Source organism: Schistocerca serialis, chromosome 9, assembly GCF_023864345.2.
Source record: "Schistocerca serialis cubense isolate TAMUIC-IGC-003099 chromosome 9, iqSchSeri2.2, whole genome shotgun sequence".
Classification (NCBI taxonomy): domain Eukaryota; kingdom Metazoa; phylum Arthropoda; class Insecta; order Orthoptera; family Acrididae; genus Schistocerca; species Schistocerca serialis.
In genome coordinates, this window is record NC_064646.1 from 133,069,933 (window position 1) to 133,082,916 (window position 12,984).

The 12,984-nt window shown below is 38.1% G+C and overlaps 1 protein-coding gene across 2 annotated transcripts in view; it reads right to left on the minus strand.

Moving 5' to 3' along the window:
- Positions 1 to 1,662: 1,662 nt before the first annotated feature.
- The window catches only part of LOC126418469 (1-acyl-sn-glycerol-3-phosphate acyltransferase gamma-like), an 81,238-nt gene continuing 69,916 nt past the window's right edge, over positions 1,663 to 12,984 (minus strand). For both annotated transcript variants that reach the window (XM_050085241.1, XM_050085242.1), the window contains exons 7-8: positions 3,330 to 3,549; positions 1,663 to 3,224 (exon numbers count right to left, since the gene is read on the minus strand). In XM_050085241.1, coding sequence (XP_049941198.1) covers positions 3,121 to 3,224; positions 3,330 to 3,549 — 324 coding nt within the window. In that variant the 3' untranslated portion in view covers positions 1,663 to 3,120. The remainder of the gene's footprint in view (positions 3,225 to 3,329; positions 3,550 to 12,984) is intronic.

The following is a 12,984-nucleotide window of genomic DNA, read 5'->3' on the forward strand; positions in this document are numbered from 1 at the left end:
AAGACTGGAAGAAGGGAATAATTGTCGCAATCTTTAAGAAGGGAAATAGAAAAGGGCGCAAGAACTATTGGGGGATAAAATTGATGAGTCATTGTGCAAAGACTTTTGAGAAAATTTTGGAAGCACAAATTTGGCCAAAATTAGAAGGAAGAATGAGAGAAGAGCAACATGGCTTCAGAACAGGAAGGTCCAAGGTGGATCTAATTTTTGCTGTAAGACAACTGCAGGAACAGCACTATGAATATGGAATAGATCTACTAATGAACTTCCTGGACATTGAAAAAGCATATGATAGAGTACGTAGAAACAATATGATAGTGTATGTAGAAGCAAAGTGTGGAAAGCCTTGGAGAACAGTGGAGTGGCAAAACATGTTATTTGGAAGATAAGGGAAATGTACCATGGAAGTGTGAGCTGTGTGAAAGTGGGAGGAGAGAGATCAGCTTGGATTGAACAGAGGAATGGCTTGAGGCAGGGACGCGCACTTTTACCATTACTCTTCATTGTAGTGATGGATGATATACTGAGTACAGTAGCACAAGTAATTGGTGAAAGGAATTTGAAAGCTATGGTGTTTGTAGATGATCTTATGATTTGGGGAAACAAGTAGGAGGAAGTACAAGAGCAGTTGGAGGACGTATGGGAACGAACAGTACAAGAATATGGGATGAAATTTAGTGTAAGTAAGAGTGAGATGATTATCACAACAAGAGAGAGGGAGAGGGGAACAACGGGAATAACTCTTATCACATAGTAATACAAATTACACTGTCAATCATAAAATGTGCCAGACATTGTATTCGTTCATGCCTTATTAACAACCAGCACCAACACTACAAACAGTGGCATTAAACACACTGCTGATTGCACAGCTGATCACGTTTCAACAGTCATCAGCTGAGTAGTCAGCCATATGTAGAATGCCTCAACTCATAGTGTTAATGCTGAAAGTTGATCCCTGTTAAGACTGATCAGCTGTGCAGTCAGCACTTTTTAAAATGCCATTTGTAGCATTAATGCTGACTGTTGATACAGCACCAATGTGTCTGGCACATTTTATGATTGGTGATGTAGTTTATATCACTACATGGCAACAAAGATGAATTCATGGATTTTATTATGTGATGCATTCAATTTTATATTGCATGGTATAACAGTGTAGATGCTTCTATGAACCTGATGATGATCGGAGGAAAAATTGGTTGTTCAATAAGGAATTTTTATCAGCAGCTCTTGGCAGTAAATCACGATGGTCTTCAAATGTTTAAGAGCTGTAGGGCACCACCCTAAGAAAAGTATGTAATCTTGTGGCTGGGAAACTCTGAAACCTTGGTTGTGGTGATGGACTGATGTTGTATAACCCTACATCTAGGATAATTCAAGATCGGTAAGTATCACAGGATTCCTCTGTATGGAAACCATGAGTCACGCCTAGTATAAATGTAGATCACCTGACACCTGAAACTGGTAATGTAACCAAATCCTCAAATCTATATCCTATAATGTGGTACTAAGCACACTGCAATCAATTTAAATTCATGTAGAATAACTTCAGTAATATGGCAGCATATGAAGGAAAGAAGATTTAAGCTTGAACAAGATTTTATACTTGTATCTACCACTACATTTGGGACTGTGGATTTCTGGATAATAACCATACTGTTATCTTTAAATACTTTTATTAATTTCTTAAACAGTTATTTAAAAATCTGAACATTCTTATAACTGAAGCAAACATCTTTGGCTGTGAGTATTTACATATTTAGGAGAAACTTCCTACGTCATCAAGGAAGCAGTAATAATAACACAGCAGCAACACAAATACCTATGATTGTGCTGAAGTTTAACATTCTCTAAAATGAGAAAGAAACAAGTATTACATTTCACTTAGCAGCACTACTATTATGTAATGCATAAAAACATTAAGGAAATATGCTGACAAAGAAAACTGCCAGAAGTAAGACTTGTTATAAAGGTAACTTAGTTAAGAATAAAGAATTAAGTAAATGCATTATGAAGTACATAATTTTCTGTCTTTTTATAGTGCTAACACTATCATCAGACTTGTGGGTGATCAGCAGATGAACACAAAAGATGTCTAATGATATATCAACCAAAATTAAAATAAATGCATTTTTGACAGTTATTTATGAAAAGCTCTCAATATAATTACTACAACAATGATTGCAAGTAATATTTAAAATATAAATTTTGGCAGCATCGATACTTTACTAAATTAATTTGTAATGTAACACATTCAATGGGTGCCATACAGCTCTGAATTTACAAATAAAAATTTAAAAACAGGAAGAACACTTTGTACTGGTATGGCAAGACATCTCCAGTGGAACAACGTTACACCAGTCTTTGACCAAGTTGTCATGATATGCTTTATAAAAAATTTCTGAATCCCATCAACGAGGGGGAAAACAATAGGAGAGATGTACAAAATTACGCAGGATTTATTCACAACACAAATCAAAACTACATGATAAACCTGGCGGAGATTTTACATAGGGAGAAACTGCGGTATTTCTGCACAAAAAGACAAAATTGTTTCATTTTATACTTACAGAAATCATTTTCTGAGATTACCTCCCTTTCAGTTCCCCAAAATCAAAAAAAGCTTTTAAAAACACGGTTTTCTTCTTAACTAACTGTAATACAATGTGTTACCACTGTATACTTCATCACATCCATGTCAGAACAGAATTTTTTGTAACTATCTGACAAACTACATTAGGTGTCTATTTTCTTCAATGAGGTCCATAAAATACCACATCATATCTTTGCACAAATGAAAATGGGCATCTAAACAACAAATGCGATGGTGACTACATGTAGTTTAGTACAAACTGTTCTGGTTTCAAATTATTCGTGAGCCATACAACTCTAGTACTACTTTGTGCCTCCCAAGTAAAATTTCATTTTGTTTCAGGAGACAGACATGTACAGAAAGAAGAAAGGTGATTACATGTACTGATAGTCTTCTCTTCTGGTGCATCAACTTTTACCCACAGGAACATATAAACATATAATGTTTAAAGAAAACCTGTTCCTGCACAACGCTACTGTGATAACTAAGGAACAAATTAGCATTACCATGCACATTCCCATCCGTTACTCAGTCTTTTTGGTATCTCCCTTAGAAGGTTTATCTTTACCATAAGATGATGATTTGCTAATTTTTGTGATTCCAATCATCTTGTAAAGAACCACGAAAACTGCAAAATAAATAAATAATTAAACAAACAAATTATTATTGTTTTTGCTATAAGAAACATTTACTTTCTAATCAACCACTGTAATGATTGAATACTCATACTTACAAATGGCAATGATTGTTGTACCAATCATAAAGTAGACAGTAGAGCCAGAGGTGAGGAGTTTAAGTAAGCCATAGCCAATCGGTACCAACACAACAACTGCCCAGGACAGAGTATTCAACAAACTGCAGTATCGTCGAGGGAGACGAAATGGTTCAACGCGCTGAACACCACTTTGCGTGAAATAATCACCAGTGTTGAAAAAGCTATCCATCATTCGATCCTGTTGACAATGATACATAACTTATCCTCTTGCACATATCAATCCAATCAAGTTTCCATGTAGTTATTCAAAGTTTGAATTTGTTATAATCATGAACAGACAAAGGCTATCAACACAGACCTGGAGGAGGCACAACTCTCAGAACCAACAACAGACACACACCAAAACAAATTACATCTCAAACTCACCTCAATTTCAGAACATAAGGTTCATCCTCCTTAGGGAGAAAGAGGAACTCTGTATGTTGAACCAGAGAGGGCAAAACTCAAGCAAAAAAATATCCATCTGTAATAACAACGAAGGAAGAGGATACGAAGATCCACTGTGCCAGCTAGAGAGAGAGAGAGAGAGAGAGAGAGAGAGAGAGAGAGAGAGAGAGAGAGAGAGTGTGTGTGTGTGTGTGTGTGTGTGTGTGTGTGTGTGTGTGTGTGTGTTGGACGGGAGTGAGGGAGGGGTACCAATAAACAGATAGTTGTTGTTGTTGTGGTCTTCAGTCCTGAGACTGGTTTGATGCAGCTCTCCATGCTACTCTATCCTGTGCAAGTTTCTTCATCTCCCAGTACCTACTGCAACCTACATCCCTCTGAATCTGCTTAGTGTATTCATCTCTTGGTCTCCCTCTACGATTTTTACCCTCCACGCTGCCCTCCAATACTAAATTGGTGATCCCTTGATGCCTCAGAACATGTCCTACCAACCGATCCCTTCTTCTGGTCAAGTTGCGCCGCAAACTTCTCTTCTCCCCAATTCTATTCAATACTTCCTCATTAGTTATGTGATCTACCCATCTAATCTTCAGCATTCTTCTGTAGCACCACATTTCGAAAGCTTCTATTCTCTTCTTGTCCAAACTATTTATCGTCCATGTTTCACTTCCATACATGGCTACACTCCATACAAATACTTTCAGAAATGACTTCCTGACACTTAAATCAATACTGGATGTTAACAAATTTCTCTTCTTCAGAAACGCTTTCCTTGCCATTGCCAGCCTACATTTTATATCCTCTCTACTTCGACCATCATCAGTTATTTTGCTCCCCAAATAGCAAAACTCCTTTACTACTTTAAGTGCCTCATTTCCTAATCTAATTCCCTCAGCATCACCCGATTTAATTAGACTACATTCCATTATCCTTGTTTTGCTTTTGTTGATGTTCATCTTATATCCTCCTTTCAAGACACTGTCCATTCCGTTCAACTGCTCTTCCAAGTCCTTTGCTGTCTCTGACAGAATTACAATGTCATCGGCGAACCTCAAAGTTTTTATTTCTTCTCCATGAATTTTAATACCTACTCCGAACTTTTCTTTTGTTTCCTTTACTGCTTGCTCAATATACAGATTGAACAACATCGAGGAGAGGCTACAACCCTGTCTTACTCCCTTCCCAACCACTGCTTCCCTTTCATGTCCCTCGACTCTTATAACTGCCATCTGGTTTCTGTACAAATTGTAAATAGCCTTTCGCTCCCTGTATTTTACCCCTGCCACCTTTAGAATTTGAAAGAGAGTATTCCAGTCAACATTGTCAAAAGCTTTCTCTAAGTCTACAAATGCTAGAAACGTAGGTTTGCCTTTCCTTAATCTTTCTTCTAAGATAAGTCGTAAGGTCAGTATTGCCTCACGTGTTCCAGTGTTTCTACGGAATCCAAACTGATCTTCCCCGAGGTTGGCTTCTACTAGTTTTTCCATTCGTCTGTAAAGAATTCGTGTTAGTATTTTGCAGCTGTGACTTATTAAGCTGATAGTTCGGTAATTTTCACATCTGTCAACACCTGCTTTCTTTGGGATTGGAATTATTATATTCTTCTTGAAGTCTGAGGGTATTTCGCCTGTCTCATACATCTTCCTCACCAGATGGTAGAGTTTTGTCAGGACTGGCTCTCCCACGGCCATCACTAGTTCCAATGGAATATTGTCTACTCCGGGGGCTTTGTTTCGGCTCAGGTCTTTCAGTGCTCTGTCAAACTCTTCACGCAGTATCATATCTCCCATTTCATCTTCATCTACATCCTCTTCAATGATTGCAAAATGTATAACAGATACCAATATCTAAATGATGTGAGTGGTATTAGGCCAACTGACATCCAGAAGTGCGGTGAACTGTAGTGTTGGGCAGGACAATTCAAATTGCTTGCCATGTCATAGCATGAATTCTGCTCTCTTAATAGCACGAATTCTGCTCTCTTAATGCAGTCTGTTCCAGCTTAAGCGTCCACATGCACGTAACTGAGCACCTGTGGGCAGCAATGAGCAGGCGTGGGCAAACAGCCAGGCCATAGCTTTGTGATTGTATGCCTTAACTGAGCGTGCACAGTCTGCAGTGGGTAAGTGGCTTACACATGCACAGGGCAAGGCTTGAACATGGTTAAACAGGAGCTCCTGGTGGGTGGCCTATACCAGCTGCACCTACCCAAAGGGAAGCGACAGCTGCCTGTGCAGCTAGGGTAGGGTTCCAATCAATGTTGCGTGACAAGTGACATGATGCCTAGCATGACAGATATATTGGTGATGTCACAGCACACATGTGACTCGATACCAAGAGAAGTAATATAGCACTGTGTCTTCTTCAGACAATAAGGTGTTCTGGCTTTAACGAGCCTAATGTTTCATGTAAATGATGCGTAAGTACAGCTATCGCTGTAGTCAGTTTCTCAGTAAAACTATTAATTTTTGCAGAAAATTAAGAACCACTGTTGGGATTCGCATGTTTTCTGCTATACCATCTTTCTCACTTTATTTTTAAGAAACCATCTGCTAAAAAAATTAACCCTTTCACACATTATAGTCTCTCATTAATGATAATGAACTGGCTTTCTTTTTGTTATTGATCAAAGTTATTATATAATAAGTTAATATTTCAGCAACTGCTTTCACTAATTTCAAAAATAAGTCCTGTATTGGCCCCAAAAAAATGTGGGAGTAAGTCCTGAGTTGGATAAAAAAAAAAATTTGGCACGCCAATCTTTAAACAAACAATAGTATATTAGACATTTTTTCCAGTATCCAACCCTTGATCAATCATGTTGGGAATATTTCAGAAATCATCATCATCTTGAATTTTCATGGCTATTTGATCTACCTTCTCCTCAGATGCATGTTAAAAGGCTCATTATCAAATTTCATCGTAAGTGCAATTGAATTTATTTATTTATTTATTTATTTGGTAGACTGTGTAAGAAAAAGCATGATGCAACATGTCAACAGGAAGATAAATGAAGAAATTTATGAAACCTTAAATGAAGGAGTTTTGACAAACTTTACCATGCACCTGACGTCCGACAAAAATTCCTCTCATTTGAACTCAGATTTAAGGTGTTTACAGTGTTGAATATGTATTCTGCTTTGTTCTGTTATAGGTATTCTACTTTCCTTTTATTTTTCAGAGGACACACTTCCATACAAAGAATTGTGGCTAAAACATCAAGGCCACTGTAAGAACATTGCACAGCCTAATATTTCTGGAAGGAAACAGCTAATCATTACTGGGAAACATGGAGTCTACCAAACTGTATTGGTAGCTTCAGGAGAAAGCACATCTGGGCTAAAGCTCCTGTTAAATCAACATTTTATTATTCCCATCCATTCTTGTTAGAAGTTTTTTCATGCAGATGGATTATGCTGATCAGTTGACATTGGGAGAATATTGAAATGAAGTTGTTTCAAGGAAGCATTGTTTGGAGGCACGCTCCCACTTCTGGAACCCAAACCTTTGTCAGAAGAATGCTGCAACTTTCAATATTGCTTTGCTGTGGATGAAACTTTTCCTGGCCATATAAAAAGAAACAATAAGCTAATGAAAGGCATATATTTAATAACAAATTACTCAGGAGAAGGAGGTCTGTAGAATGTTCTTTTGGTATGTTAGTGTCGAAGATGAAGGTGTCCAACAATTCAGTAAACTGTGATATGGATGAAATCAATATGAGAATTGAAGCTATTTGTTTGTTTCATAGCTTTAAAAAATCTCATGGTGGTGTATTTCATCAGCCATCTGTGCAGCACAATACAGAGCACCCTATTTAGAGCTCAGTTCAAAAGCCAGTAGACTAACAGGGACCTACAAACAATGCTATTGGGTTCGGTAAGCTACTCTGTAGTTCCTTTCTTAGCCAAGTGGAGAACTGTCTTTTTAGAAGAAAGAATGTATGTGGTTACATACTGAAAGGGTCTGATATTATACTAGATCCATAAATAGATTTGCAGACGTGTAATTCTATTCAGTTCTATATCTTCATTCTCTTGCAGAAACAAATTAAATGAATTTCAATAACTATATCTCCCTACATATAGGTGCTACATCTACATCATACTCCGCAATCCACCTAATGGTGTGTGGTGGAGGGTACTTTCGGTACCACTATCTGATCCCTCCAACCCTGTTCCACTCAAGAATAGTATGTGGGAAGGATGACTGTTGGTAAGCCTCTGTATTGGCTCTAATATCTCGAATTTTCTCCTCATGGTCAATACGCAAGATGTATGTGGGAGAAATAATATGTTGTCCAACTCCTCCTGAAAATTGCTGGTACGGAATTTCAATAGTAAATATCTCCATGATGCACAATGTCTCTCTTGTAACATCTGCCATTGGAGTTTGTTTAGCATCTCCATAACGCTCTCACACCAACTAAACAACCCCGTGATGAAATGCACCGCTCTTCGTTGGATCTTCTCTATCTCCTCTATCAGTCCTACCTGATAGGGATCCCAGATATATGAACAATACTCAAGAACAGTGTGAACAAGTGCCCTATAAACCACTTCTTTCGTGGATGAGTTACATTTCTTTAAGATTCTTCTGATGAAGCTGAGTCTTGTGTCTGCTTTTCCTACTATCTGTTTTATATGGTCATTCCACTTAAGGTCGCTCTGGATAGTTACGCCTAGATATTTTATGGCAGACGCTGTCTCCAGCTGTTTGTCATCAGTAGGGTAGCTGTACAGTAGTGGATTTCTTTTCCTATGTATGCGCAATATGTTACATTTATGAACATTAAGGGCCAACTGCCAGAGTCTGCACCATTCATCAATTCTCTGCAGGTCGTTCTGCAAATTCTTACAATCTTCTGGCATTGCTACTTTAGTGTAAACAACTGCATTATCTGTGAATAGCCTTAAAGAGCATCCGACGCTTTCTACCATATCATTTATATATATTGTGTACAGTAACGGTCCTATCACACCTCCCTGTAGTACTCTGGATATTACCTTTACCTCTGTTGATTTAGTTCCGTTAAGAGCAACAAGTTCTATCTGCAAGAAAGTCTTGAATCCAATCGCAAGTCTGCTCCAATACTCCGTAAGTTCGTATTTTTTTTCGTTAAATGGCAATGCAGGACGCTGTCAAATGCCTTACTGAAGTCTAGGAACACAGCATCAGCCTGAGCACCATTGTCCACTGCGCTGTGGATCTCATGGAGGAACATAGCGAGCAGAGTTTCGCTATAGAGAAGCTGTTCTTTTTCCAAAAACATCATAATTCTTGAGCATAAAACATGTTCCATAATTCTACAACAGATTGACAAGTCATGGGATACCTCCTAATACCATGTCGGGCCTCCTTTTGCCCAGCATAGTGCAACAACGCTATGTGGCATGGACACAAGAAGTAGTTTGAAGTCCCCTGCAGAAATATTGAGCCATGCTGCCTCTATAGCCATCCATAACTGCAAAAGTGTTACCGGTGCAGGATTTTGTGCATGAACTGATCTCTCAAATATGTCGTATAAATGTTCGATGGGATTCACATCAAGTGATGTGTGTGACCAAATCGTTCACTAAATGTCCAAAATGTTCATCAAACCAATCATGAGCAATTGTGGCCCAGTGACTCTTTTCTAGAAGATGCTGTTCATCGCCACATATATGGATATTACAAAAGGAAAGAACACCCAACTATTAAAAAATTGTGCATTATTCTTCAGAAGGCAGAGTTATTCAGTGGTAGCAAAAAGTCTTTGTTGATAGTTGTCACAGCCCTCAGTTTCCGGTATAAAAAAATTAATGGCTGGAACATTATAATGGAGAGGGGCAACATCGTTACACGGCATTGTTGATTTTTTAAGAACTATCGTTACAGTGCCGTTTGAAGACAGTCTGTGGCTCGACGAAATGTGAATAAATGTTGGTCATTCTATCAGAAAAGACTGGACAGATGATAACTTATGTGGATATTCTGTTGGGAAAGGACACAAGAATTATTGTCTTGCATGCTGTAACTGCATCTGGTTTCATATCTAACTATCTCCTCATTTAAAAATTGGGGGAAACAAATGACTACCACAAGGAGATATGAACCACAATAGTTTTCTGAAGTGGTTTGAGGGCAACTACTGGAAAACTTAAATCGGCCATCAGTCACTGTAATCGATAATGCCCCATACCGTTCAATCATTAAAAATAAAGCTCTAACAATGGGAATGAAAAAAGCTGACATTGTTGAATGGTTGAAACGCCACAATGTGAAAATTCAGGATGATTTATGTAAGGCAGAGCTCATGGAAATACTAAAGAAAAATAAGCCACAGTATCAACAGTGTGTTGTGGATGAGGTAGCAAAAGAACATGGCTACAGTGTTCTTAAGCTTCCACCATACTACTTCCACTTTAACGCCATCAAAATGGTTTGGGCATAGATTAAAAATTATGTGGCAACAAATAAAAGGTTCACTGTGGCAGAAATTCAAAAACTGTTAGATGAAGCAGTGGCACCAATAACACCCGAGAATTGGAGAAATGTTCTGTGCCACACAGAAACAGTTGTTAACGAAGTGTGGAAAAGTGAGGCAAGTGTCAAGAGTAATATATAAAATATAATTACCTCCTTGGGCAATTCCAGCGGATCGTCCATGGACCAGAACTCAGATAATGACAGTGTAGAGGTAAAAGGTGAGTCTGAACTAAGTGGCATTTACCCTGTGCCTTAATTCATCTTTATTCTTGTGTTCGTATTTTGTATTTTTGACTGAATGGTGGGTACTCCAGACATGGTGGAATGTGGTGAGTCTTCTTGTAGATATTGTGAACTGCATTCCTGAATTTGCATTCACTCCAGTTATTGCTCACTCCACATTTTGGGCAAGACTTATACTTTCCTTGGTTAGGATTCCTTTCTTTTGATGAACTTCTTGAATGTTGCCTTCTGAAGCTGTAGTGCAAGTCAGTTAAAAAATTTCGAGTGAATCTCCTGTATTTTCAAGCTTGACTGTTTCAATTTGTTAAGCAGCTTCATATGTTTCAACAATTTATAAAACTTCTTCCAGAGAAAGGTAACTTTGTTACAGGGATGAATTCCACATGTATCATGAGGGCTATGCAGTACAATGACATCTCCGATCAGTCTGTCAATTAAAGCAATCTCTTGGCCGTCATGTTCAAATATGAAATTGCAATCTCTTGCAACACCACGTAAATCAGCCACCCATTCTGAAAATGTCTACCCAGGCTTATTTTTTCTACTCAGAAATTTGTAAGTGACCACCAGCACATAAGCTTTTGCTTTAAAAGTGATTGCTATTTCCTTAACCAGCTTGGAATATTTTTACTTGCTGACGACCTTCTGTCCAAAGAGTTCAGTCAGAAGGTCAAACATGTCTGTGCCGACCCAAGACAGGAAACAGTCCTTTTCTTTTCCCGTATGTGCCTTGAAACACTGATTTTGGTGGCACAGGTACATGTCCCATTGCTTCTTTACTCTTTCTTTCAAGTGCGGTAAATGCTGGTACATTTGATTTTTGATCCACAGCAGTAGCACTGTATTTTGTCAGCAACTGTAACAAATCACATTGTTCTTTTGATGCTTCCTGTTGTTCCATTAACTGTCACTATTCAAGTGTCAACATCTTACAAGATCACAGTTCTGTTGTTACCATTTTGGATCATCTTTATAATTCTCTGAACACTCGCCACCAGATAGTATGTTATTTTGTTACTTTCCACATTAACTATAGTTCTTCAAAGAGGTGGTATATTAATAACCATGATTATTATTAATATTACAAAACAAAAAGCAGTAAATGTGTACATTCACAGTAATTTAACAACAGCTGAATACAAAAAAAAGTCATGCAACTTTGAAATTCCTATTAAAATGTACAAAAATTCAGATACAAATGGATCATTTCTCATTTTCAGGAACAGGGAAGTTCTCATAACCAAGGCAGCCATGTTAGTTAGCTGTCAATAGCACAGATATGGTGTGTGGCAAAAGTAGAACACACCACTTCCATCTGGCAGTGACATTGTGTGCCATACACACACCAGTAGGTATTGCCACCATTGGATTGTGTATAACCACTTGAAGTTGGCTCTCAAGACTAGTCAACCAACTTTATTGGTCACCATTTGACAAAATCTACTGACTGTAGCTCAAGTTGCAAGAATGACAGAGCTGCAAGTTTACATTTACACACAGTTTTCTCCAGTATATCGTGTGCACCCCACATCCATTCCCTTTCACACCTGAGCACAATTCCAGAACAGTTTTACTGAAAAATATGTTTCTGTAACACCAGGTTCCTTCAATATTTATATAATTATGGACAAATTAACAAGAGGCTTATTTTGTGAATTTAACAATTTTCTGCTTCCACTCTTACGTCTGACAACATTAAACATGTTATTATCATTTTTTTTATATCTTCTCTGCTGTCCAAGGTATTCTATGTTTTCTCATGTATTAGCAGCTCTATTGCACTTCACATCATCATCCTTGACGTGTGTACTCAGGGCATATAACGCAGACAAGTAAAAAAAGTCCCAAATTTCCCAGATAAAAATACACTTTCTCCCAGTGTATACACTTTTTCCATGATAAGTGACAGTATACTTTCCATCGCCGGCCAGAGTGGCCGTGCGGTTCTAGGCGCTACAGTCTGGAGCCGAACGTCCGCTATGGTCGCAGGTTCGAATCCTGCCTCGGACATGGATGTGTGTGATGTCCTTAGGTTAGTTAGGTTTAATTAGTTCTAAGTTCTAGGCAACTGATGACCTCAAAAGTTAAGTCGCATAGTGCTCAGACCCATTTGAACCATATACTTTCCATCGGAACTGTAAAACTTATCAATCATTTCAATGGTTATGGTTCTATACCCTGGTGTAGAGTTTCCCACCACTTTTAGGGGTAAAAGACATGTTTTTGAAATATCTTTGATGTGCAGGAACATGTAGGGTGCGTATTTTAATATTACGAAAGTTTAAATTCGAATTCCACTAAACACCACATGTTACTTTCTGAAACATCAAAATTGACATTGCGATGTGCTTTTGTAAGCCAATTATCACTCACGTCACGTGATCTCACCAGCCAAATAACAGCGGATATTCAGAGCATAGGACATGTGATGTAGTCAGCTAAAAGCAACATCACTGCCGAGTAGGGCAAACACACAAATAGGAAAAGTTAATGGTTTAAATTAATATACATAGTGTTG